At 41.4% G+C, this 27,414-nt stretch overlaps 1 protein-coding gene across 2 annotated transcripts; it reads left to right on the top strand.

Annotated features, from left to right (window-relative positions):
- Positions 1 to 878: 878 nt before the first annotated feature.
- On the top strand, positions 879 to 26,517 carry LOC105017004 (leucine-rich repeat neuronal protein 1). Of its 2 annotated transcripts, none has more exons than XM_010881273.3 (2): positions 879 to 1,310; positions 23,311 to 26,517. In XM_010881273.3, exon 2 carries the CDS (start codon positions 23,582 to 23,584, stop codon positions 25,727 to 25,729), a length of 2,148 nt encoding a protein of 715 aa, XP_010879575.1. In that variant the 5' UTR covers positions 879 to 1,310; positions 23,311 to 23,581; the 3' UTR covers positions 25,730 to 26,517. The 2 variants fall into 2 exon arrangements, with proteins under 2 accessions (XP_010879575.1, XP_010879576.1); XM_010881274.3 differs by lacking the exon at positions 879 to 1,310 and adding an exon at positions 7,183 to 7,245.
- Positions 26,518 to 27,414: the final 897 nt, after the last annotated feature.

Raw genomic sequence — 27,414 nt, 5'->3', positions numbered from 1 at the left:
TCAAATTGAAGGGCAAACAATAGAGGATGTCCAAAGATAAAGTTCCAAGTGAACAATAGTAAAAAGATTGTTATAGAGAGTAAAACATTTACCGGACAGAGACTGACGGAGTATTACTGAGTCAAACAGAGTGTGAATTGTTTACCTGAGTCTCTGACCATTTTCACTCAACAATACAACCTAAAATGCCTGTTTTCTATTGAACAAATTGGAGAAAAGCTGCACTCATGACTGCCTCAAGAACAGGAATAATCACACTTGTAAGGTCCTTCACCCGCACTTCAGCAGTTAATGTGGAACAGTTACCTTTCAGAAGAGCCTCACCAACACTGAGATTAAAACATCATGATGAAGCACTGTTACTTCAAAGATGCCCTTGGAGAAGACAGGAAGAGGCAGAAGATGAGAAGATGACAAGTGACAGGTGGTGAGAACGTCTTATCTCTGATAAGACACACTTTGACTGTTGTGTGGTAAGCACGTGCATGTTCTGTTAATTATGTGCTGGAAAGGTAATCATATCAGTGTAGTGTTGTAGTATTAAGATATTTATGCGACGACAAAAAGCAGAAATCAAAAGACTGCCACACCCTAGACCCGACACGACTCTAAAACCGAGTAGACCAATGCTGAGCGCCACACTTTCTCCAAGGTCATAATGTAAATACAAAATGTGTATCGTTTTGTATTAATGAGGCTCGAGTTGACTTAAAATATAATAGACATCGACCCACATTACGTTACATTGGAAAGTTTTAAACGAATAACCATAGAGAACTTTGAAACTATAACACGAGGATCACTGGACATAATTTCCTTGCCCTGCCAACCTCAACCATGCTCCGTTCGTAGTTTCCCACTGCGAGTTTATCTCCAGACACTGCTTTGTTTCTCGTCCCCCCAGAAGTCGGCAGATGGTTAAGCCTAGGTCGCCAACTTGTGTACTAGTCAGTGACGCGTTTAAAAATCAGCTGATTAGACTGGCTACGCTGGTCAGCGCTAGACCTGATGGAAGGAGGGCAGGAGCAGAGCTCAAAGCGCGGTGCGCTCCGCTAAGTCTATCGACCAACCAGTAGCGAGGAAAGGATCGAGCTCTTCGGTCTGCCACAGGCGAAGCACCAAGGGCAGAGAACGGCTGCTCAACAGATTCTAACTTGTTTTTTGTGAATACAGAAAACGCTTTTATGTTAAACATCGTTTTTTCCTATTCTTAATCATATTGTAGCCTATATATTTTAAGACAAAGACACATTTTTGTGGCATTGGAATGTGTGTGTAGAGAAGAAATTATTGTGGATGCTGACGCCGAGGTGAGATTCATTTTAATCTATTGTGTTACAATTTTAATATGAAGTATTTCTATTGAGAACCATTGTTACATACGTGAGGCAATGAATGAAAATGCTTGCTTTGTATTAACATAACCTAATTGGGAAAAGATAGTCTAGTACGTTTTTGTAATTAGTCTTCCGAATAATATTTTCGTTATTTTCTGAAATGTTCTGCTCCTTGTCAGTTGCTTCAACCAATAAACAGCAATGATATCTATTCACTGTAATTCTCGCGCATGGAAGCAAATGTGGCTGGCTGTGAAAAACGTTTGATATGGTGATGACAACACTATTAGTTATATCTTCAAAGTAAAATATGCAAGCAGTTTATTTAGCACAACGGAAACGTAGTCATGTTTTTATTTTAGAAGTTTAATCTCATCTCAAAGTGTAACTACATCTGTGCACCCATCGGATTTGCATGGACACCGTGTGATCCGAATTCAGTAGCCTACAAATGGAAAGAATGTAGCCATTCATTACGCGAATACATAACAATTTTGGCTGATAGGAATGAAATGGACAAACATACCCTTAAACAGTAGACTATAATAACCCATTCTGAACTGCTTCATAAACTACAGCTTAAAAATGTATATATTCCAGATATTGCCCGTATACTTGCCATCCTATCCGATATAGACCAACGCGTGTGAATCTGGAATTTCTGTGCTATATCGAAAATTAACAAATATTCTACACCTGTGTAACCACGTGACTAAACATTGAGAAGGACCTCTGAATTTCGTTGTGTATGGTTTTCTCATTCTCTGGTGTTCATGCTGGGGGATGATTCTATATAACATCAAAAACAGCAGCTCTGCTCAAACATCACAGAATAGCGCAAGGAGTGCAGCTGAAACAGCTGACTGGAGGCTAGGGTCTCTTGTGCACCATCATAATAATTTCCATACAAAAGGGCAAGGATCCGGGCAGATGTATCAAATGCCTTGTGTCCTCATCGGCGTTGTCTCAATTCTTGCTGTTCAAGTGCAATAATGGCACTTGTTACTGTACTTTTGAAAGTTGAAGAGACCAGGTTTTGTGTCTCATTAAAATCAAACTTACACAAAAACTATTGGTGATGCAGAGAATAATTGGTTTAAAAGCTGGATATAAAATTAACAAAAATTATCTGGACAGTGACAACTTAATTTTTTTGGCTTGTAATCCAGCACTTCTGATCTGAAATGATGCAATGGCAGCCAAGCAGTACATGCCTAAAACTTAACCACACCTCCACCGTGTTTCAGAAATGAACTGGTATACTTTGGTCCATAAAGTTATTTATTTTTTCTCCACACATTCCTGTTGTGTGGAGGGTAATCTTCAACTCAGCTGTCCATAAGAATTTGTTCCAGAGCTCTACAGGTTAGCCATTCTGTTCTTAGGGCTTACTAGTGGTTTTGATGTTCTAGTATAACCTCTAAACTTCTATTGTACTCATCTGTGTATGGTAGTCTTTGACACATCTACTGACACATCTACTCCTACACATCTACTGATGAGTCTAATCCTACACATCTACTGACGCGTCTACTCCTACACATCTACTGACACGTCTACTCCTACACATCTACTGACGCGTCTACTCCTATACATCTACTGACACGTCTACTCCTACACATCTACTGACGTGTCTACTCCTACACATCTACTGACACGTCTACTCCTACACATCTACTGACACATCTACTGACGCATCTACTCCTACACATCTACTGACGCATTTACTCCTACACATCTACGGACGCGTCTACTCCTACACATCTACTGACGCATCTACTCCTACACATCTACTGAGGCATCTACTCCTACACATCTACTGAGGCGTCTACTCCTACACATCTACTGAGGCATCTACTCCTACACATCTACTGAGGCATCTACTCCTACACATCTACTGAGGCATCTACTCCTACACATCTACTGAGGCATCTAATCCTACACATCTACTGAGGCGTCTACTCCTACACATCTACTGAGGCATCTAATCCTACACATCTACTGAGGCATCTACTCCTACACATCTACTGAGGCGTCTACTCCTACACATCTACTCCTAAACATCTACTGACGTGTCTACTCCTACACATCTACTGACGCATCTACTCTTACACAACTACTGATGCATCTACTCCTACACCTCTACTGAGGCGTCTACACCTACACAACTACTGACGCATCTACTCTTACACAACTACTGACACATCTACTCCTACACATCTACTGAGGCGTCTACACCTACACATCTACTGACGCATCTACACCTACACATCTACTGACGCATCTACTCCTACACATCTACTGATGCGTCTACTCCATAGCGTGATCCTGATCTGTTGGACCATTGTATTTCTTTACCATTGAAAGTATTCTTTAAATTATCCAGTAAAACGGTCTTCCTTGATCTACCTGGTTGTTTGCCAATTCATAGCTCACCAATGCTTTCTTCCTGTTAATGTACTCTAACAGGGGATTTTGGCATGCCTAATGTTTTGACTCTTTCTCTGATTTATTCTGATTTATCTGTTTTATGATGGCCACCTTTACTTAAAATGACACTTTGTTGGTCGTCATGTTGTCTGACACCAGTAACGGACTCCAAATGCAAAGTCTAGTATTAAGACTAGACTTACAGCTTTCTTTTGCATGAACTTACAATGCATACAAACACAGTTGCCTATGTGGCTTATGGAGCATTCCATAGCTTCTATATGGCTGCTAAATACTTTTGGAGTTCCAAATGTATGTACACCACACACACAGAAGTATCTTCACATTGAGTCCCTTCAGGAATCGTGAGAACCAACCTGAATGGTTTAATACTGCGTGTATGTCTGTGTGTGTGTGTGTGTGTGCGTGCATGTATGGTCATTACTTAAGTCATAAAGACCCATTGAAAAGCCTGGGACTGACTGCACTGTGGCTCTAGTTTTGGGGGTCAGTGAGATTTTTGAGGGAGGTGACTTTGATACTCAAGCTCCCTCCTCTCCTATTGTGACTGTGAGCTGAGGGGTGAGGGAAACACGTCATCCCATTGTACGTTTTTTGTAAAGACGTTTCTGATTGAGGCAGCTGTTTTCCCAACTACCCACCCTTTATGTCTGGATAAGGGATGACTGAATGGATATCCGTCTGAGAGACAAGCAACCATGACTCCAATCTTACAGAGCGAGGCAGAAAGAGAGAAAGTGAGAGACACAGAAAGGGCATTCTGTGACGTTAACTAGGATATTCAGTGTTACCTTAGTTCAATACTGTGGGAAGGTCCAACTTGGCATCGACAAATGTCTGCAGGAACAGATTTTAAGCTGTTTTAACCAGACATACTGTACTTTGTATTTAATGTCCCTCTCCTCCCTTACTCTCCTGGCAGTATCACATATTCTTATATATATTTTTTAAATGATTAGGTCTTTATCAGTTGGAAAGTGAAAATATACAGTTCTTGTCTCAAGAGCAGCCCAAATAGAGCCTTTGTTATGGAAACCCACAAACACAACAAACTGCAGGAAGGAATGGGAATTATAGACAGAGATGCCCAACTAATTCAGAAATCATATAACTGATTCATGTGTGCCAAAATGAGTATAAATTAGAGCATAAGTAAAACGACATGACGGTATAATTGTGTCAACCTCTAGTGCACCCTACTCTGCTAGCATGATACACTGACAGGGCTATCTGATGTAGTGTCTGAACAGAATTGTGCAAACTTGACTGAGTCTAAGATTCATATAACGAGTAGGTCTTAAAGTTTCCACACTAACAGAGAGATTAGTTTGTTAGGCTCCCAACTTTTCTTTTGATTGGTAGGTAAATCACATTATTTGAATCCTTTTTTTATATTCAGTGAGGGATGTTCAATTCAAGCACCTGTATAGATTGAAATAGTTGATGCGTCATAATCCCCATAATACTTTGCAAAATGTGATACTGGTTCTTTTTGGACTTCACCTTGCAATAATTGCATTAATCTTGTTCCCAGACACTTTTGCCCAAATGCTGTACACAGTAGCCTGGGATCATAGTTAGAATTGCATAGTCTTACTGTTGGACTCAACAACAAAATTATAATGTTTTAAAAATGTATACTAAATTATTAGAAAAAATGTACTTATTTTTGAAGTTTTATATCCTCTCAAAATGTGGTCACCCATTCCCAACAACAAGTAGAGGATGTGCTGCAGATTTGTAAAGCCATGTAAACATTAGCACTTGAAATTAGCTCCTAAACACATCCATTGCTACACAGCTACATCTGATAGCTAGCAAAACTACTTTCAAATGCCACTATTAGTTGTATTACTCATTGGCCAAAACTACTTTCAAAAGCCTCTATTAGTTGTTTTAGATATAATTTGTTTTGGCATGACAAAGATTGACCCTTCAAAGGTGAAATAAAAAAAATGCACAAACTAAAGCAAAAACACCAATCTGAATTTGGAATATTAAATAAATATGAACCCAAGATAATATAAGAGGCGTTTATACTGTTCTGAAGTAATTAACTCTTTTGCTATTAACTGTAGATCATCAATCTTACCCTACACAACATCCCAGTATTTCTGATCATTGGGAATGTTGTGTGTTGGCAGTAACATTCCAGTCTTCCCATCCTATCCATGTGTTAATAGTTCTACTATCTTTGGCATAGCTTAGGTGATCAAGTCAACATTTATTTTGCTATTGTCAGTTGTTAGCTGGCACTGTCAAACCAGCTCTTTGGAGGTCAAGAATGTTGTTCTTTTGTCTTCACTGCATATACTAGGGATGCGTCGACACCGATAACCAAAATATATTCATCAAAATTGTTTGATATTGATGTTTTGTAATTTGCGTACCCTGGCATAATTTAAACTGATGTCACCTCGTCCCCAGGCTACTGTGGACACCTTCCATTCAAAGTTAGAGCTAGCAGAGATTTGGGGGCCCTAGGCAGAGACTGATTGATGCCTCAACATTATATGTTTTTTTACCTCAAAGCCATACTGGCAACATTTTGAACATACCTTATTTATTTGTTGTTGAATGGAACTGCCACTTCCAAACACACTTGCATTGCTGCCCCTTTCAGTAGAGTAAATCAATTAGTTTAAAAATAATTATCTCAAGGGTACATACTGCCTTTTAAGCTACCACTACAGTGAAGCACAAAGTACGTACTTAGCTACTTTGTTTAAGTGTAGGCCTACAGTTTCTTAATCATGATCAAGTGCAGTCACATACCTTCCTTTTCTCACTTTCCTTACAAGTCATCTGGGAAGCCCAGAAATACCTGGATCAGACATTTTATTGTGTGTCACTACACTGTCAGAGCTTTCTCGGGAGCAGGGCAGGGTAGATGTCAACACCGATCAGTAGTACCGTTGCTATCACTATCACCATCATAATCAACATTGACTGTCAAACCATCATATTCAATAATAACTGCAACCGCTAAGCTATTCACCTTTATGACAAAAGTAGTAGCCACAGCCGGTAAGCTAGCTAGCGCTACTACTACTGTTATTGACACTCACGCTATTTTCCTCCTTTTTTTCTGCCCCACTCACTCCCATATATTTCCAACAAGAGCAGCGAATCATGGCGACAGTGGGCGGAGCTACTCTCAGAGACAAAATCTCCCAGCAACAGTTGAGGGTTAAAAAATGTACTAATTTCCAGAAAGTGGGCAGTGACTGAGTTCGGCGACTACCAAAGACAGGGTAGATGTTCTCTGCATCTTGAAGTCCCTTTTCTTTTCTGCACTAACTTTAAACGCATTCCTTGGCTCAAAACATGGACGATAAACTTATTATTGCAGTGTCCAATTTCCCCATTATTTATGATGCTTCTCTGGCTTCATAGAGAGATATAATTCTAAAAATGGATGAATGGAGGAATGTTTCAGAGATCGTTGGGATCACGGGTGAGTGGTACATGAAGCACTTGACTTTGGATAAAATAAGTGCAGGTACTGACAAATTGCACATTAGACTATGTTCATCAAAATATATGTGTTAATAATGCTTGTTCCATTAAAGTAGTCTGTCCCAGATGTCCCAGATGACTCTCTTGCCTTAAAAAGGAACCGGAACGCTGTTTGACCAAAATTAGAAGCACCGCTACGCCTTTCCGAACCGTTCCGGCCCAAGTCAAGCATTGGATACATGCGTAACGTAAAACGAAGTAAATTGCTATTTGAACATTGACAAATCATTGACTTGGGATCGTGTTGATACATAATACATTTATAGTAGTGTAGTCAAACAAATAATAAATACTAACTAATCATTGTGGAGACTGATGTTTCCCCTATAGCCTACTGGTTGTCTGGTTGTCTCTGGCATAAATTAGGAAGACAAGCCCCGCCTGAGCAGGCACTGTGCACGCAAGGGAGGACTCAGTGACAGCTCGGCAGAAATTGAGTGATTTGCGAGTTGAGCGAGCGGACTGTATACACGTAGGGTCCAGCAGGACAGAAGTCGAAGACAAACTATTTTAGATTCTACAACAAATGAAAAATGTATTTATCATTGAATCCCCTCTAATTCTCTACAGAAATGACCTCTTTACACATTAACACTTGCAATTTTGTTTTGCAAGTTGTTGTGAATACTGATGGCTGACAGTTTTTTTTCAAGGCATTTCAAAACAGCATCATTAGTATGAAAACCTGTTTTCATCAATGTATTGTCGCCAGATTCAGGCAATTCTACTATACTGCTGAGGCAAAATATAAACGCTGAAACAAAGCTAAATACTGTTTTTGCATGGGCTGAGTGATTTAAAGATACTAGCTAACTGGGACAGGCAAAATGTCATCATGTTCATGTTATACAGTCTTGTAAAGACATTGATGTAAAGATATTAGTTTACTGGAACAGGCAAAATATCACCCAGAATGTTTTATGTTCTACAGATACTAGGTGACTGGGACAGGCAGAATATTATTTATAATTTTGTTTGTCTGAACTTGATTGTCTGAACTTTTTTTAGCATTATGATATTTGTGACTATCATAAGGGATGTGATGGATATTGATGTATCATATTCATTTATCAATTTAGAAATGTACTGAAGAATTTGTTGGCTTCTTGAATATGATTTGTTCTAAATAACTTAGCAATGGCAATAATCTTTTCAAATAGAAACATAAAAAAAGTGTTTTGTCAACAGTCTATAAATAGTACTGGAGTGTTTTCTTCCTTAAGTAAAGCTTAACAAATATACTCACTATATCCAAGGCTCAGAACAGTGAATCCGCAGTATAAGCACATGTATGGCAGTTTACATACACCAATCAGCCAAATACATTTAAAATCAGTTGTTCACAATTCCTTACATTTATTCCTAGTAAAAAATACCCTGTCTTAGGTCAGTTAGGATCACCACTTTCTTTGAAGAATGTGTAATGTCAGAATAATATTAGAGAGATTGATTTATTTCAGCTCTTATTTCTTTTATCACATTCCCAGTGGGTCAGAAGTTTACATACACTCAATTAGTATTTGGTAGCATTGCCTTAGAATTGTTTAACTTGGGTCAAAGGTTTCCACAATGTTCCCACAATAAGTTGGGTGAAATCTGGCCCATTCTTCCTGACAGAACTGGTGTAACTGAGTCAGGTTTGTAGGCCTTCTTGCTCACCCATGGTTTTTCAGTTCTGCCCACACATTTTCTATTATATTGAGGTCAGGGCTTTGTGATGGCCAGTACATTGACATTGTTGTCCATAAGCCATTTTGCCACAACTTTGGAATTATGCTTGGGGTGATTGTCCATTTGGAAGACCCTTTTGCGACCAAGCTTTAACTTCCTGATTACTTGAGATGTTGCTTCAATATATCCACATAGTTTTCCTTCCTCATGATGTCATCTATTTTGTGAAGTGCATCAGTCCCTCCTGCAGCAAAGCACCCCCACAACATGATGCTGCTACCCCCGTGCTTCGTGGTTGAGATGGCTTGCAAGCCTCCCCCTTTTTCTCCTAACATAACATTGGTCATGATGGCCAAACAGTTACATTTTAGTTTCATCAGACCAGAGGACATTTCTCTAGAAGTACAATATTTGTCCCTTTGTGCAGTTGTAAACCGTAGTCTGGCTTTTTTATGGCGGTTTTGGAGCAATGGCTTCTTCCTTGCTGAGTGGCCTTCCTTGCGTACTATTGTTTGTACAGATTTATGTGGTACCTTCAGGTGTTTGGAAACACCCAAGAATGAACCCGACTTGTGGAGGTCTGACATTTTTCTTCTGAGGTCTTTGCTGATTTCTTTTGATTTTCCCATGATGTCAATCAAAGAGGCACTGAGTTTGAAGGTAGGCCTTGAAATACATCCACAGGTAAACCTCAGATTGACTCAAGTGATGTCAATTAGAAGCTTCTAAAGCCATAACCTAATTTTCTGGATGCTGTTTAATGGCTGTTTAAGTTCGTGTATTAGTGTACGTTAGTGTAAACATCTGACCCACTGGAATTATGATATAGTGAATTATAAGTGAAATAATCTGTCTGTGAACAATTGTTGGAAAAATTACTTGTGACATGCACAAAGTAGATGTCCTAGCCAACTTGCCAAAGATATAGTTTGTTAACATGAAATCTGTGAAGTGGTTGAATGACTTCAACCTAAGTGTATGTAAAGATCTGACTTCAACTGTACATGCCTGTGGTGTTCTTTGACTTTTTATGCGTTGTCCAATGTAAGGCTTCCCTGGAGCTCTCCGACTGCTGTCTCTCTTACTGCAGTATTAAAGGACTTTGCCAAAGTCAGCCTGATTGATCCATGCTTAGATGACAACATATTGGCTTTTCTCTGTTATTGCAGATACAATGAATAAGAGAAAGAGAACAACCAGAGATAGATTGTGTATAAATAAATCATTATTTCCCCTATTTTGTTCAATAATGCCAATGCCTGGGGATATATTGTATTGTTTTAAAAATATGGCTTTCCATCCAAAAGGCCAGTATTTCTACCTTATAGTTTGTTGTCCTTCATCTTAAAAATAATTCTTTCAGTATTATTACCATGACTGATTTTGTCTCCAAAACTAATTTTATAGTTTGTATATACAATATACAAACTATATTGTGAGCATTATTTTTGGATCATAAAATGGCAACAGTAACAGATAATTGTGAGAATCTCAATACATATGGCAACAGCATCTGGCTGTCGTGAACATATGTTATTGTGAGGTCCCTGTCAATTCCCAGCCATAATTAATACATGTGTGAATTGGAATTGTGTTTTTTAATATCTCACTTTCCTCGAGATACCCTCAGAGAGTAATGTTTTGTGTGTGTGTGTGTGTGTGTGTGAGAGAGAGAGAAGTATGTACTGTCAGCACGAATTGAATTCTATAGGGAATTACGCATTTGTGAAATGCCCTTGTTGAATGTGAATTGCTAATCAGCTACTGAACAAAAAATCTGCTGAACACGATTGTCTTACATTAACCTACTCTAACAAAATAATTTACAAAATCCATTCTAAGATGTCACCATGTTATCATGTATGGTTTTCATCTCTTTGCTTGTTATAAGTGATATCATCATGCATTTATGGAAAAGCATAAAGTAGTGCATTGCTTTATGGAAAAGCATAAAGCAATGTCCTATTTGCTTTGGAGCAGTAGTGTCTTCAGAAGCTTGCTCCTCACTCTACACTCTTCCTCTCTGGCTGAACGAACACATCTCCTCTGCTCAGCTCCACACCTCTACTCTGCCTCCAGCTGCACCAAAGCCCTGTGTGATGTGGAGCGAGACGCCTGCATACTAATGCAGACAGAATAGGTTGCCTCTCAAGCATACCAATGCAGCAGGAAAGCGTCCTTCCTGGCAGGCGAATGCAGCTAAAATAGGGGGCCTCTTAGACATGCCAGTGCAGCAAGAAATTGGGGGACCCATCAGACGCACCTCCGGTCCTGTGCGGGATCTCTGCAGCACATGGCAGAGCTGCCGGTGCTGAACTGTTTAGGAGTGTAGTGAATGTAGACCAGTAATAGCAATGGGATGCTTGATTTGTCTGCAGTGTTTTGTATGGCTGTGCTGCGTTGCAGTGGTAGTAGTTGCTTAGGTAGAAGACAAGCAGTGGCTGTGGTAGACTGCCTGGCAGCTGCACTCTCTAGTTGGCAAATGTGGTAGCGGTTGTAGCTGGTGTGAGCCAGTATCTGCTGCTGTAGCAGATATTAGTGTGACGGTGTGTTGTTTGATCCATCCATTGCGTATGTATGTGTGTAGTTCTCTCGAACTAGCGGCAATTATTCCTCTCTACGGCCACTTAATGGCACGCAGCTGTCCCCTGGATTTGATTATGAAACAGACATGCCGGTTGCATTGCCAGTCACTATGGTGACCGCATGAATTGGGAGTATGGCATCAACTGTTGTGAGGCTTCTGATTGGGAAAATCCAGATTTAAAGCCCAATGACAATGCCTAGATGAATGAGAAACACATTATTCTTTCCCATGAGAAGTACTGTCATGTTCTTTAGACCCAGTTCCCTGTTGGCAGAACCAGCCGAGTGGCACTTGGCTAGAGCATGTGAAAATCCTGGGTTAAGTCACTGAGAAAAACAGATGCCGAACACACTCAGGAAAGAAATGACCAATAGAAAAAGCTATTTGGTTTCATTCATATGGTTGCCTTTGTTTACTTTGGCGTCTCGATTTGGTGATGGAGAGGGTTTGAGCTGTTGAGGTCTTTCAGAAACAGTGAGTGACTGCTTATGTTGGCAGAGTGGGAGCAGCCAAAGGAGACCTAATGATGTTACAAAAAGCTTAGCAGGACAGGAAAAAGAGCATCCATCATTGGTATATAACTCCCAGACCTTCGTTTAGACCTCCAGACAGGGTGTGTCTCCAGACTCATACGGACCCCTACCACCCAACTCTGGGTAAAGAACCAGAACCTCTAACATCTGTCTTCCTCTATGTGCTGCTGTGGCTGTGATAAGCTTCATTAGTCCTAGGGCCGTACAGGGACGTAGAGTGATATAATTGATGAGGCTTTAAACAGACAGGGCTGATGATACAGTATCTCTAAATTACATCTTACTCCACTCACATGTGTTACCCTTTGAAACCTAAGGCAGAGTATTTGGAAGGATTTGCACTCGGTTTGAGCTCCGGTTTGTGTTTGCATCAGGGTGCATTTCATCTATGTGTATTTTATTTCTTGTATGGTATGGTGTGCATGTGTGAGTCTATATATTTGTATATATCTGTGTGTGTGTGTGTGTGTGTGTGTGTATGTGTGTGTGTGTATATTGACAGTACTTTCGTATGTTTTTGGTTGAAATATGTGTTTGGCTGCATGCGCAATTTAAGGAAGCTAAAGCAGATAAGGGATGCAACAGAATGAAGAAGCGAAGTAAATCTTCTCTGGTTGCCCGAGGCGTGCTCCGCTTTGAGTCTCACTGAACCAGCTAGATAATGCCTGGATGATGAGGGATTTCTGCCCTATCAGTGGTCCGCTGCTTTGTGAAGTTGAGACTAGATTTGTTTGTGTGTGGTTGCACGTGGGTGTGTGTGGGTGTGTGTGGGGGGGGGGGGGGGTTGCAGACACTTGGTCTCATGATGAGGTACACATGTTGAAATTGGGTTACACCTCTTAATGTTGAGGTATGTGTCTTCATGCTTAGTTACATGTGCTCATGTTAGGATATATGTCTTCATGTTGAGGTACACGTGTTCATGTTTAGACACTGTAACAGGAAGAGAATGGGCCCTGGAGGGCTTTTAATTAACCAAATAACATGAGGAACAGAGAAGAAGTAAACAATCAAACCTGTATATGTCTGAGACCACAAGGCTGCGTTGTCCAGGTCGGCTTCACGGTGGTGCTTCTGGTAGTAGGGGTGCAGGGTCCTCAGCACTCTTCTCCTGCCTGTCCTCCTCTTCTGGCCCATGTTGCTGGTTGCTTTGGGGGGCAAGCAGGATCAGTGTAAACTGTTGGTTAATATGTTGCCCTGTAGGCCCCCAGGCTATAAGATTAGCTTCATGGTTCAGACATTCAGGACCCAGCTGATCCGTTCCTGCTTTGTCAGGGAGGGAATTAAAAACATTTCCATGTGTCAGCGCCCCCGAATGCCTGACTCTGCCATATAAATACACAGGTTAATGTAAGGCTTGGGTCTTTAGTTGTGACTTGGGCTTCCATCTGTGTGGTGAGATAGGGTAGTGTTAGTGTAAAGCATGTGATTCTCTGAATCTAGGCAGCTCTCATCTCTGGCTGGTATTGTATTTCCTCCTCTCTTCACAGCTCCTTGCCCCTCCACACCTCTCTGCTCCTCTTCTCCATCCTCCTCTCCTCACCTCTTCTTCCTTCTTGTCTGGATGGTTTTCTCGTTTGTGCTGTTCTGCGTTAACCGCAGAAATTGGTGAAAACTGAAACTCTTGAGTTATTTTTGAGTTATAGACCTATGGGGGACTGCACAGGAAGCGCAAACCAGTTCTTGTTATGACTGCTGCTGAGGCATTGTTATGTATCCTGTAGTATAGGTAAATAAACAGGATATCTACGGTATAGGATGTTATTTTTACTGTTGTCATGTTTTAGCAGTTGAGTTACTTTAACAGGAACATGTATATTCTGTTATCTGTTACTTGTGTGTAAGACTTTACAATCAGTAAACTGAAGGATATTGTATCTTAAAGAATGTCTCTCACAAATTCTTAAATAGAGCACCCCTATTCTGTTTAACTGCAGTATAAAAAAATGGAAAGTTGTCTCTTAGACAATCAAATGGATTATGTTTTATGAGTTTAAGCGAGGATAGAGAAAATGTACAGTGGATATAAAAAGTCTACACACCCCTGTTAAAATGCCAGGTACTTGTGATGTAAAAGAATGAGACAAAGATAAATCATGTCAGAAATCTTTCCACCTTTAATGTGACCTATAACGTGAACAATTCCATTGAAAAACAAACTGAAATCTTTGAGGGGGGAAAATGTAATTAAAAAAACACAATAACCTGGTTCATTACGTGTGCACACCCTTAAACTAATACTTTGTTGAAGCACCTTTTGATTTTATTACAGCACTCAGTCTTTTTGGGTAGGAGTCTATTAGCATGGCACATCTTGACATGGCAATATTTGCCCACTTTTCTTTGCAAAAGCGCTCCCAATCTGTCAGATTGCAAGGACATATCCTGTGCACAGCCCTCTTCAGATCACCCCACGTATGTTCAATTGGATTCAGGTATGGGTTCTGGGTGGGCCATTCCAAAACGTTAATCTTCTTCTGGTGAAGCCATGCTTTTGTGGATTTGGATGTGTGCTTTGGGTTGTTGTCGTGCTGAAAGGTGAACTTCCTCTTCATCTTCAGCTTTCGAACGGAGGCCTGAAGGTTTTGTGCCAATATTGCCTAGTATTTGGAACTGTTCACAATTCCCTCCACCCTGACCAAGGCCCCGGTTCCAGCTGAAGAAAAATAGCCCCAAACCATGTTTCACTATTGGTATGGTGTTCTTTGGGTGATGTGCAGTGTTGTTTTTGCGCCAAACATACTTTTTGGAATTATGGCCAAAAAGTTCAACCTTGGTTTCATCAGACCATAACACATTTTCCTACATGCCGTTGTTTTTGCAAACTTCAGCTGGGCTTGGATGTTTTTCTTTGTATGAAAAGGCTTCTGTCTTGCCACCCTACCCCATAGCCCATTCATATGAAGAATACAGGAGATTGTTGTCACATGTAGCACACAGCCAGTACTTGACAGAAATTCATGCAGTTCCATAAATTTTGCTGTAGGCCTCTTCGAAGGCTCTCTGACCAGTTTTCTTCTCGTCTTTTCATCCATTTTGGAGGGACATCCAGTTCTTGGTAATGTCTTTGTTGTGCCATATTTTCTCCATTTGATGATGACTGTCTGGTATATCTAACGCTTTGGAAATTATTTTGTACTCTTCTCCTGACTGATATCTTTCAACAATGATATCCCTCTGATGCTTTGGAAGCTCTCTGCGGACCATGGCTTTTGCTCTGAGATGCAACTAAGAAAATGTCAGGAAAATCCTACTAGAACAGCTGAACTTTATTTATGATTAATCAGAGTCACTTTAAATGATAGCAGGTGTGCAATTACTTTTATTTAACATGAGTTTGAATGTGATTGGTTAATTCTGAACACAGCCACATCCCCAGTTATAAGAGGGTGTGCACGCCTATGCAACCAGAAGAAGATTAACGTTTTGGAATGGCCCACCCAGAGCCCAGACCTGAATCCAATTGAACATACGTGGGGTGATCTGAAGAGGGCTGTGCACAGGAGATGTCCTCGCAATCTGACAGATTGGGAGCACTTTTGCAAAGAAAAGTGGGCAAATATTGCCACGTCAAGATGTGCCATGCTAATAGACTCCTACCCAAAAAGACTGAGTGCTGTAATAAAATCAAAAGGTGCTTCAACAAAGTATTAGTTTAAGGGTGTGCACACGTAATGAACCAGGTTATTATTGTGTTTTTTTTAATTAAATTTTCCCCCCTCAAAGATTTCAGTTTGTTTTTCAATTGAATTGTTCACATTATAGGTCACATTAAAAGTGGAAAGAGTTGTGACATAATTTTTCTTTGTCTCATTCTTTTACATCACAAAAACCTGGCATTTTAACAGGGGTGTGTAGACTTTTTATATCCACTGTATTGAAGGGACTCATTTGAAGTCTGGTTATAATCTCCTTATCTAATCCTATTGCTATGTGGTTGTTTTTAGAGGACTGTGGATTATTAAACATTATTTTTTATATTTTCATTACTGTACACAACTTTGTAAGAAAATGTACGTTAAATTATAAGACATCCCTTCCCAGATTAGCATTTTTCAAGGGAAGTGACAAATACAGTATCCTGTAATGAATGGGTACTGTGCTCAACAAAACCTGACAGTGAGTGGGTAAACTGTCTAAAGACCTGATACTAAATCCGATAATAAAATCAGTGTTAAATCTTAATACTAGAAGTGATCTAATTCTGCCCTAAGTAGATCTTGAAACGCCAAAATAGTGTTTTAACCAATTCTGGTAGGTCCCAGCTGGTGTTATAACAAACCATTTCAAAACATGTCAGTATGATGTGTTTCAACTCTCAGAGTTAATGTTCTGTATCCTTTAAGTTGGCGGCAGCTCGGTTGCAAATAGCTTTAATGTTTTATAGCACTTTGTTTTAAGTGTAATTTGTAGGATTTGAAGCGATAATGTTTTTTCCATTCTGGATTAAGCAGCTTTTTTTTCTGAGAGGCATGAGGAAGGGATCCTGGATGTCAACAGGGCCTGGTGCTGCTGTATCAGGGAGAGGATGAAACGCCATCTGTTTCCCCTCATTCAGACCACTCTGTGAGCCGGGGAAATGTCATTTAGCTTAGCGTGACAACTTTCATTACACTCACCAGTAACAGTCCCACAGTGTTTTCAAGCCCCTGTAGACAGACTGGCAGGCTCTCTGGGTTTGATGACGACGATGACGAGGGAGGTCAGTTCTGGCCCGGATTACTTTCTGTTGCAGGTGTCCCCTTTCATAATCGTTTTGCCCTCATCACATGCACGCAAGCACACACACACACACAAACACACACATATTTACATGCACTTATACATGAATGCTATTACATACTGGACATACAGTGGGGAGAACAAGTATTTGATACCAAGCTGATTTTGCAGGTTTTCCCACTTTCCCAAGCATGTAGAAGTCTGTAATTTTTATCATAGGTACTCTTCAACTGTGTGAGTGATGAAATCTAAAATATTCCTGTTGACAACTTAATCTAAAATATTAAGTTCTGCTTTTCTGATGTATCAAATACTTATGTCATGCAATAAAATGCAAATTAATTATTTACAAATCATACAATGTGATTCTCTGGATTTTTACATGTTTTGTAAGTAGGAAAACCTGCAAAATCGGCAGTGTATCAAATACTTGTTCTCCCCACTTTAGATACATACATACATAAACACATAGACATCTAACTTAAATACAGTATATAAATTAATTGACCTTTGAAATCTTATTTATATTATTTTTCCTTAACCCTAAATTATTTTCAAGGCATTAGACTGGTCAACAACTGGACTATACTGACTGACCTAACACACTATTCCTTCTTTCTTTTGACAATTAAAACTAGAAAATAAACACAGAACACACTATTCCTTCTTTCTTTTGACAATTAAAACTAGAAAATAAACACAGCGTCTAACCCAAATTCTAACCCTAACACACTAAACCTAAACCTCCCTAAAAAAATCAAATTTTTAGGGAAATTGGAAAATGTCTTGAGTCATTACGTAGTTTACCACAGTTTGAATAAATGCTTAAATGTTATATACATATTTACCCATTTGTATAGTAAAACTGGTTGACACCCACACAGCAGACACACACAGAGGTAACATCAGGCCGGATACTGCCTCCACAGAGCTGCCAGCTCTACAGGAGCTTGGTGCCAGGTGTCTGAATTTTATAGCCTCAGCGTGAAAACAATGATCGCCTCGCCCCTCTACTAAGGAGAGAGGAAGAGAAGAGGGAACCAGCGATGAGTGGAGAGAGAGGTAGAGCTAAAGAGAGACAAAAATTAAATGGTTGATGTAAGGACAGTGCACAGACAGACCGTCATAGATGGGTAGATACATGGGTAGACAGCGAGAGACAGACAGACAGAGGGAATCAGAGGTCTTTATTTTCCATTCACAGACCTTGAGAAGAAGAATGGAATATAAAGCCTTAATGTTCCAGTTCAGTCACAGTGAATGAATCACTATGATGGGTCTCAATGTGGCTGGGCGTGGCAAAGAGGATGCCATTAGATGGGAATAACGATGTGGTTCCATGGTTATTGGACCAATATATTGGGACTGTGGGATTTTCTCTGGGTAATAAACAGATACTGGATCGTTAAATGGACATCATACATTGTATCTATTATTCAGTACCTTGTTTCTCCAGGTCTTCTCTCTAGTTTTTTTTTAAACGTTGTACAGACTTATGCGCCTTTGATCGGTCATTTGGTTTGTTATGTGTTGTAGATTAGGCCCTGTTCAACCACATTTAATCTACAATACATACAGTATGTATGAATTGTAGATTAAATGGTGTGATCACTATATAAATAGGCGGGCTGCGCTGAATGTGTTTGAGGTTAAATGTGGTGTTTTATTATTATCTGACTGGAGGCTGAAGAACAGTGGTTTTCGTTCTCAGTGAGAGATTGTCTGGAGCGCACACCAGTGGAGTCATGTAAGGCTGATTAGTCCTCTAGGTTAATGAGATAAATTGCAGTCTTTAGCAATAATACAAAAAACAACATACCCACAGGAATCCTGTCAGAATAAAAGCAGATAGTGTTTTTCAAGTTAACAACAGGCTGGGATTTAGTCATCCTTTTCCCGATGCAGGTTTGAAATCAAATTGACCTGGACCAAGATAGTGTTGTTTTTATTGATGAGAACATTTTGATTTGCCCTGATGTATGTTGTCTCTGTGTTCATCATGGTCATAAACTTACCAACGTATGTTTATGGAAATCTGATTAACCCCAGGCAGGGGAAATGAATAGCCATAAGTTGTCACTAGTTGACCGCACTACTATCAGATCAGCAGCAATGAAAATTATCACTGACCATATCACTGACAGCATCCAACTTATATAAGAAAAACAGATTTCCCCCCTAAGTCTTTATAGATTCCAGTATTGGCTATTTAAACGGACAGGAAGAATGAAATGCTGTGTTTGATTTCCATAATTGGGCCTCATAAATGTGTTCAGGGAAAACGCACTACAGTGCCAGAGACCTATCGAAAATCAATGTGAGGAGCTGGCGCAGCGGTGGTCGAGGCACCTCAGTGCTCCCCATCCTCTAGGGCAGGACCAGTCCAGTCCTGTCTTTCCCTGCCCTTCCCCTTCTTCCACCCTGGGTCCAGAGCGAACACCGTCACAGCCCAGAGGCTCCAGGTCTCTAATTGATTTCTTCAGGCTCATTAAGAGGCTAATTTCCGCCTGTGTTGCTGCTGCTTTCCAGAGAAGTGTCTCGCAATCGAGACTCTCCTGTTAACGATGTTGAGCCGAGCCAAGCTGAGTGCTTTTCCTCTTTCAGCCCGCCCTGCTAGATTAGACGTATTGTGTAATGTGTTCACAGTCAGCCCTGCCTGGCTTCTGCCCCACCAGAAGGATCTGTCTCCGTCACTGGGCCGTTAGCATATGCAGATTATCCCCTGGGGGAGAATATAGTGTGTAATCTGGGAATAGAACCAATACCGGCAGACAGTTCATATTCACAATGCACCTCAGATAGGGATGAATATATATAGCAAATATTCATCATACATTCAGGCTACCACTCTCCACTAATACACAGGCTAGTATACATGGTCATTCAGTTTGAACCATAACAAAATACATTTTGTGAACAACAGGATTGTAGGATGGTCATAACTCCTTTACAAGATTTTTGTAGCCAAAAGCACATCGCATGTAAACACAAATAAACAATATGCAATTGACACAATAAATATTCAGATACAATAGGCTGTCGGTTGGATGTGAAGCACATGGAGGTGCCTAATGGATACGCCTCAGCTTTAAGTGTCCATGTTTGCGCCACTTGAGAGCCAGCTCTATGGTGGCACAATATTGTAGAGGCTTGAGGGATGTTACGAACCCTGTGGGATGTTAGGGTACCTGCATGCGTAACAAGGGAGCACAGATACTTTTGTTGGCAAGGGAGAGGTCTTCTGTTTCAAGCAGGAGGAAGTGGTTATTGCTAATCTAGCAGCATGACCTGCATGACAGATGCAATACATTAAACATTAGAATAGAATGGTTTATTGACTACTAATTTGTTCATTTGAAAAGGAAAATAAAGGACACTCATTATTTTGATGTTTTTAGAGACTGTTCTTTTTGTAGTTTAATAGTTTATATTCATCAGAGGTCACCTGCTACCAACAGATCAGAGCGGGAAGGCTGGTGGCTTGTAGGGTTCATTAGTTCTGCCATACCATTCTGTTTCAATTAACTCAAATACTCAGCTCACCTGTTTTGGAATAGTCTCTTGCTGAGTAAAAGCTCATTAAAAGATAGAAATGGACCTCTACAACATCACAACAATAAGAATTCCACAGATTATCCCGCCCTGTTAGACATGTCAAATGAGTCCCCAACAATGAAGTAGATTGGTCCTGTGTTGGCTGGATGCAGTGTTCTTTGACTCTTTGGTAAGAAAGTATGAATAGTGCACGTAATAATAAAATGAACATAATTCTTCACTTAGATTTTTTTGGTCAATGACTAGTCCACCAATCTTTGTCCACCAAACCATCCCTAAATATATTACCCAATTCCGAAGATATTTGACAGATACATACTTTTAATTTACATTATTATTTAGATGTGTTGTCAATATTAGGGTGTTATGACTTTTATCCAGTGGTTCATTTGATCCTGTTGGAACAGGATCCAGTACCTCTCAGAATTTCCTCAGTTTGTTTCGGCTCCTACTTTTCATAGATCCGGGCTGCAGCACATGGCTTGTCTTTTTCCATCACTGTGTTCTCTTTGCACTGTGAACATACTACTGGGTGTCTTTCCTTACACTGGACCGCCCCCTCTGGAACTACCTTCCTGATAGCCTAAGGGCTGCACAGTTACTCATGGCTTTTAAAGCAGCCCTTAAATCATGCCTTTATCAGTTGGCCTACCCTCCCCTTTAATCAAATTATACTGTACATTATTATATAATAATATGTATTATAATTATATTTCACTGTATTAACATGATAGTTTAATGTATATATTCTGCATATATAGCTCCGGAAAAAATTTAAGAGACCACTGCACCTTTTTCTTTCCTTTCCAAAAAAAGTTGAAAAGGAAAGTTTTGAGTGAGGAACAGAAGCGTTCAATTTGCAGCGGTCTCTTAATTTTAACCACATGACTGGACTCGAGTCTGACTCGAGTCACAATTTTCAGGACTTGTGACTTGCTTGATTAAAGTATGAAAATAACTTGACTTGACTTTGACTTGAGAACAAGTTACTTGAGACTTGACTTGACTTGAAGTGGAAGACTCGACAATGACTTGAACTTATAATAAACAAACAGCAATACAATTATTTTATCAGCACCACTAATCAGCGTATGTGCCTTTAACGCTGCACAATTCAAACCGCGCCAAACATGGCAGACAGTAACGTTAGTCGAGCTCCACAAATAGTATCGTTTGGATACAAGGACTTTGAACTGGACCGTGTGAATAAAAAAAGATTTGCCAGATGCAAAATATGCAACAACGTCAAATTTCATTCGTTATTTTAAGAACCACAAGGAAAGGTAAGAAAGTAATCTCTTTATATTCAGTTTCACTAAGATCTATAACGATTAAGTTACTAATGTAATTAATTAATCTTTTGTTTGTCATAATTTGGCCTTGGTTGCATATTATGTTTGGTTTTTTTTCTTGTTAGAAATGTGACCATTATCATTACTGAATACGTCTGGTAAATAGATGTAAGGGAATTTGACTATAACAGTGGCATAGCCTGAATTTTAATGTTGATGGGCATCATAAAATGAGCGGGCATGTATATTATTACACGTAGGCTATAATGTCTGTATTAAATGTGGGCATTTTCAAGTGTTTGTGGACTGCGTGTGGAAACTAAAAAGCATTGTGCTTACACCATAACAGTTAACTTTACTGCATGAAAGGCTAACATGGAGGCGCCGATGTGATTACTAGCACCTAAACATTTCGAAGAGGTTTTTTTTTTTTACTCATACAGACAAGAATAATTACAGCGTAATTACATATTAGGCAGTTTTTCAGTCACAATAATTAGTTTATAAGGTTGTTATTATTAGCCCTTATTACATGGATTAGATGAATTCCAGTGCAGAATGCGTGTTATTTCTTGATAACAGACCGTTGCCATGAAAAACAGCGCGTTGCTATGGCCGCAGCAGGATTCTAACCAGAGACGGAACGGACTATTTTCTTTAGAGGAAGCAATACAATCGTTTTTAAATCAATAAATTCCTTTTGAAATCAATATTTTGTGTCAAATTATAGATGTATTTGGTAGGTAGCCATGTAATAAGGGGGATAAGGTATAGCGAGGGGGTTGTTATAGCGAATACAACCCCTTCAGGCTGATTCAAGATCCCTCTGCTTCGTCCCCCAAAAAAATTGTACCGCGGAGGAGAAAAAAATGTGATTTTGAAATCGAGCTTCGCACCGAGCGCACGTCAGAAACAGGACAGTGTGTGTGTGTGTGTTCATCTCTTTAGTACTGTGACTTGACTTGACTTGAAACTTATAAGGACTCGACTTGACTTGCTTAGGGTGAACCCTTGACTTGACTTGCTTGATTTATCTGAACTGTGACTTGAGACTTGACTCGAGACTTGATGGTTAAGACTTGAGACTTGCTTGGACTTGACCATGTGTGACTTGTCCCCATCTCTGATTTTAACCCTTCTGTATTTTTTTTTATTAAATTTTCTCCTCTGATAGTTTTTGTATTTCTTATTTTCTTTTTCATGCAGTTTGAGATTATTCTTCTATAATAAAAAGTGCTTTACTGATGCAATGAACAATTTTTATCATTACTAAAAGCAGAGTTCACAAAGTAGCCTATTCCAGCAGCCTCTTGTAGTCTCCGCACTGCCTGACAAGATCGTGAAAGTTGTAGCTTTTTGTTGTCTGCTATTTGCGCTACCGATGTGTTTTATTCGCAACGATTTGTCAACCGATCCATGTCTCTCGTGCACGCCAGTGTATTCTGGGACCTCCCAATTTACAAATCAAGCATTGCCTTTATCTCAACGGGAACTCTAAACCCCTCCTCTAACCCCACCATCTCTCCCTCTCTATACTTCTTAATCTAAATCATCGTCTATTTGTGGGATAATAATGGAATGATATAATGCAATCACCATTGTTGCAGAGTTGTAATACATGACCTGGTTTGTGTTCATTTCAGGTGGATCACAGAGTTGCGGTACGGAGAAAGATAAACAGCTGGGAAGTAAGAGGACAACCTTGACCATTCCCGCCAGCCCTTCAGAAACACACTCGCGCTCTCACATTAACCGTGGACTACAACTCCACCATCTACTAACCCTGTAGAGGGAGGACACAGAGGCCCATGACCACTTGCGATTAATGTCACACTCCTCACCAACCCTCCAGGACATTCTCAGGAACCCTGTCTGTCCTCAAAGTGCAGTGTGACCTGACAGATATCAGACAGCATGCCTCCAAGCCCCCTCCCCTGGCCACCACTGGCATGGCTGTGGGCAGGGCTCCTTTTGCCCCTGCTACCCCTAGTTCGGAGCGGGGAGTGCCCGCGGCTGTGCGTGTGTGAGGTACGGCCCTGGTTCACCCCCCAGTCCACATACAGGGAAGCGTCCACGGTGGACTGCAATGACCTGCGGCTGACACGTATCCCCTCCAACCTGTCCTCTGACACCCAAGTGCTGCTGCTCCAGAGCAACTCCATCGCCCACACCAGTGGGGAGCTGGAGGCCCTGTTCAACCTCACAGAGCTGGACTTGTCCCAAAACAACTTCAGCAGTGTGGAAGCCGTGGGCCTGGCCAACATGAATCAACTCACCACTCTGCACCTGGAAGAGAATCAGATCAGCCAGTTGTCGGACCACTGTCTGCAGGATCTCAGCAACCTACAGGAGCTCTACATTAACCACAACCACATCAGCACCATCACTCCGGGGGCCTTCTCTGGCCTCCGAAGCCTCCTGCGTCTCCACCTCAACTCCAACAACCTCAAGGTCATCAACAGCCGCTGGTTTGAGGCAACGCCCAACCTGGAGATCCTGATGATCGGTGAGAACCCAGTGGTAGGCATCCTGGACATGAACTTCAAGCCCCTGGGGAGCCTGAGGAGCTTGGTGCTGGCTGGCATGGACCTCACTGACATTCCGGGGAATGCCCTGGTAGGCCTGGATAACCTGGAGAGCCTTTCTTTCTATGACAACAGGTTGGTCCAAGTGCCCCAGGTGGCGTTGCAGAAAGTACCTAACCTCAAATTCCTGGACCTGAACAAGAACCCGGTGCACAAGATCCAGGAGGGAGACTTCAGGAACATGCTGCGACTGAAGGAGCTTGGCATTAACAACATGGCAGAACTGGTGTCCATTGACCGCTACGCCCTGGACAACCTACCTGAGCTGACCAAGCTGGAGGCCACCAACAACCCCAAACTGTCGTACATTCACCGGATGGCATTCAGGGATGTGTCTTCCCTGGAGAGCCTAATGCTCAATAACAACGCTCTCAATGCCGTCTACCAGCGCACTGTGGAGGCGCTGCCCAACCTGCGTGAGATCAGCCTTCACAGCAACCCGCTGCGCTGTGACTGCGTCATCCAGTGGATGAGTTCCAACAGGACCGGCGTGCGTTTCATGGAGCCTCTGGCCATGCTGTGTACCTCGCCGCTTGAACTGCAGGGCCAGCGGGTCAGAGAGGTGAGGTTGCAGGATTCACCAGAGCAGTGCCTGCCACTTATCTCCCACGAAACCTTCCCCAGTCAACTGAGCCTGGACCTGGGCATGAGTGTCAGCCTGGACTGCCGAGCCATGGCTGAGCCCGAGCCAGAAATCTACTGGGTGTCTCCTATGGGGAGCAAGATCACAACGGAAACAGTGTCAGAGCGTTACCACCTGAGCAGTGAGGGCACATTGCGGCTGTCCCACATCCGGGTGGAGGACTCGGGCCGCTACACCTGTGTAGCCCAGAACCCAGAGGGAGCTGACACACGGGTCTGCACCATCCGTGTCAACGGCACCCTGCTGGACAGCGCAGAAGTCATGAAGATTTATGTCAAGCAGACCGAGTCCCACTCCATCCTGGTCTCCTGGAGGATCAACTCCAACACCATGACTTCCAACCTCAAGTGGGCCTCTGCCACCATGAAGATTGACAATCCCCATATTACCTATACAGCACGCGTGCCCGTGGACGTCCATGAGTACAACCTGACCCATTTGCAACCAGCCACTGAGTATGAGGTGTGCCTCACCGTCTCCAACATCCACCTGCAGACCCACAAGTCGTGCGTCAATGTGACTACGCGCGGCACCACGTTCGCCCTGGACGTGTCCGACCAGAGGCCCAGTGCCGCCCTGCTTGCCGTCATGGCCACAATGATGGCCTTCCTCAGCCTGGCCACTGCCGTGGTGTATGTGGCCCGACGCTGGAAGAGAAAGAACTACCACCACTCCTTGAAGAAGTACATGCAGAAGACCTCCTCCATCCCTCTCAATGAGCTCTACCCGCCCCTCATTAACCTGTGGGAGGCAGATAGTGAGAAGGACAAGGAGGGAGGGGCGGATAGCAAGCCCTCCCCAGTGGACACCACACGCAGCTACTACATGTGGTGAGGGGGGCCCGGCCCAAGCTGCCCCGCCACCAGCACAGACACACAGACTTTTGTCATTTTGAAGCAAAAGTTGCAAATGTTATTTTTTTTGGGGGGGTGTATTTCAGCTTTGCTAATATGTAGCAGAGTGATAAGGACGGGATTTGTATTAGTATAGCGTATCGCCATTGTTTGACATTCTTTCACTTTAATTGTTTTGAATATTCCAAGATGGCAGCTGTGTCTGGCTTCCAGGTTGTCTTAGTTGCTGTGCTTTATAATGTGTGATGTGCTTTTGATAGCACAGCTTTTTGGCTTGTTGCCATGGACTCACTTTTTTAGGGTCAATGATAAGGCAGCAGGGACTACTAGCGTAGGTAAAGGTTTCTCTGGCGGCGCTGATAGAGATTGCAATGTTTTTCTCTCTTTTTGTAAAACAGGTAATCTGTCGTGCACCAAAATGTTATGGAGTTTGTATGGACTTCAATTAAAAGCTAAGGGGGTTAGACTTGTTATACTGTCTACGGAATAACGTTAGCAATTGTACGGTAATGTTGTATCAACTATTATTTGAAACCTTTTGCATTTTAATTGGGATACAATTTGGGATTAGCTAGTTTGCTGATAGATGTGCTGTAAAGCGCTAGAAATGTTCATGTTTGATAACATACAGTTACTAGGTAGGGTAGTAGCTTTTTAAAATTCACTTCTTTCTAATTTGCAAGAATATGTTGCTGACCACTTTTATTACATCAACACACAAAATGTTGTATATTGAGGAAGTAGTTGAAATAAATTGCATTTTTGTTCTTTTTTGTTGATTTTTATTTATTTTAAGGGATTGTTTAACCCATGTTCGAATTTGAGTGAAATTCAGTTTACCATGAGTTATTCTTGAAGGCCAATGGAGTCATTTTTCACAACAGGCCATTGGCATTGTTTAAATTCATGAATGTAAATGGTGCATCCCACTTTACCAAAGCTGCACTGCAAGTGGAAAACTACTCCAAAAAACTCCAAACTAAGACTGGGCCGAACTATCCCTTTAAGATTCACACTGTGCAACAGTCCCTACTCTTCTGACTCTAATCAGCCCTATGGAGAGCACAGACTCTGTCGGCTTAACCACTCCCAGTCTCCTCTTCCTTAGTGTACTTGTGTGTATGCATGCTACATCAATGAGGGAGAATCAGTCGCTGACTCATTAATGGTGGGACTGGGCTAATATTGTATATATTCTTTCCAAGACTGTGAAATATGGTTCCTAAGTGAGGCGCCAGATGGTGTTGGTGCTGTCCCCCTGGTCCTTCAAAATACGTTCTCTCACAATACTCACATTACAAACATGCAGAGAAACATCCATGAATCTTCCAGGGTAAAGGAATGCCAAGAAACATGATCTCCCAGACAGAATGTAATATACCTGTGAAAAGGAAAGGACTGTGATGGATATGAACAGCTGGAGGTTTTAGCACCATCGTCAATCCTCTGTCTGTTTAGAATGGTTTCTTATTGCTCTGTAAGCTGCATTAGTTGAGAGGATACAATGTTAAGTGAGAGCTCATGCCTCTAAGGAGCAGAACAACCGCCAATACGGCTTTCTAGAACCCTGTTTATCCCTACTTTTAACGGATCCCAATCAGATCCCAATGTATCTTTTGTCTACACCTATAAAACATGGGCACAATAAGAATGTAGGCAAGGACA

This window comes from Esox lucius, chromosome 17, assembly GCF_011004845.1.
Source record: "Esox lucius isolate fEsoLuc1 chromosome 17, fEsoLuc1.pri, whole genome shotgun sequence".
Taxonomy (NCBI): Eukaryota; Metazoa; Chordata; class Actinopteri; order Esociformes; family Esocidae; genus Esox; species Esox lucius.
The sequence above is the reverse complement of the archived record's forward strand: the minus strand, read 5'-3'. Positions and strand labels throughout refer to the sequence as shown.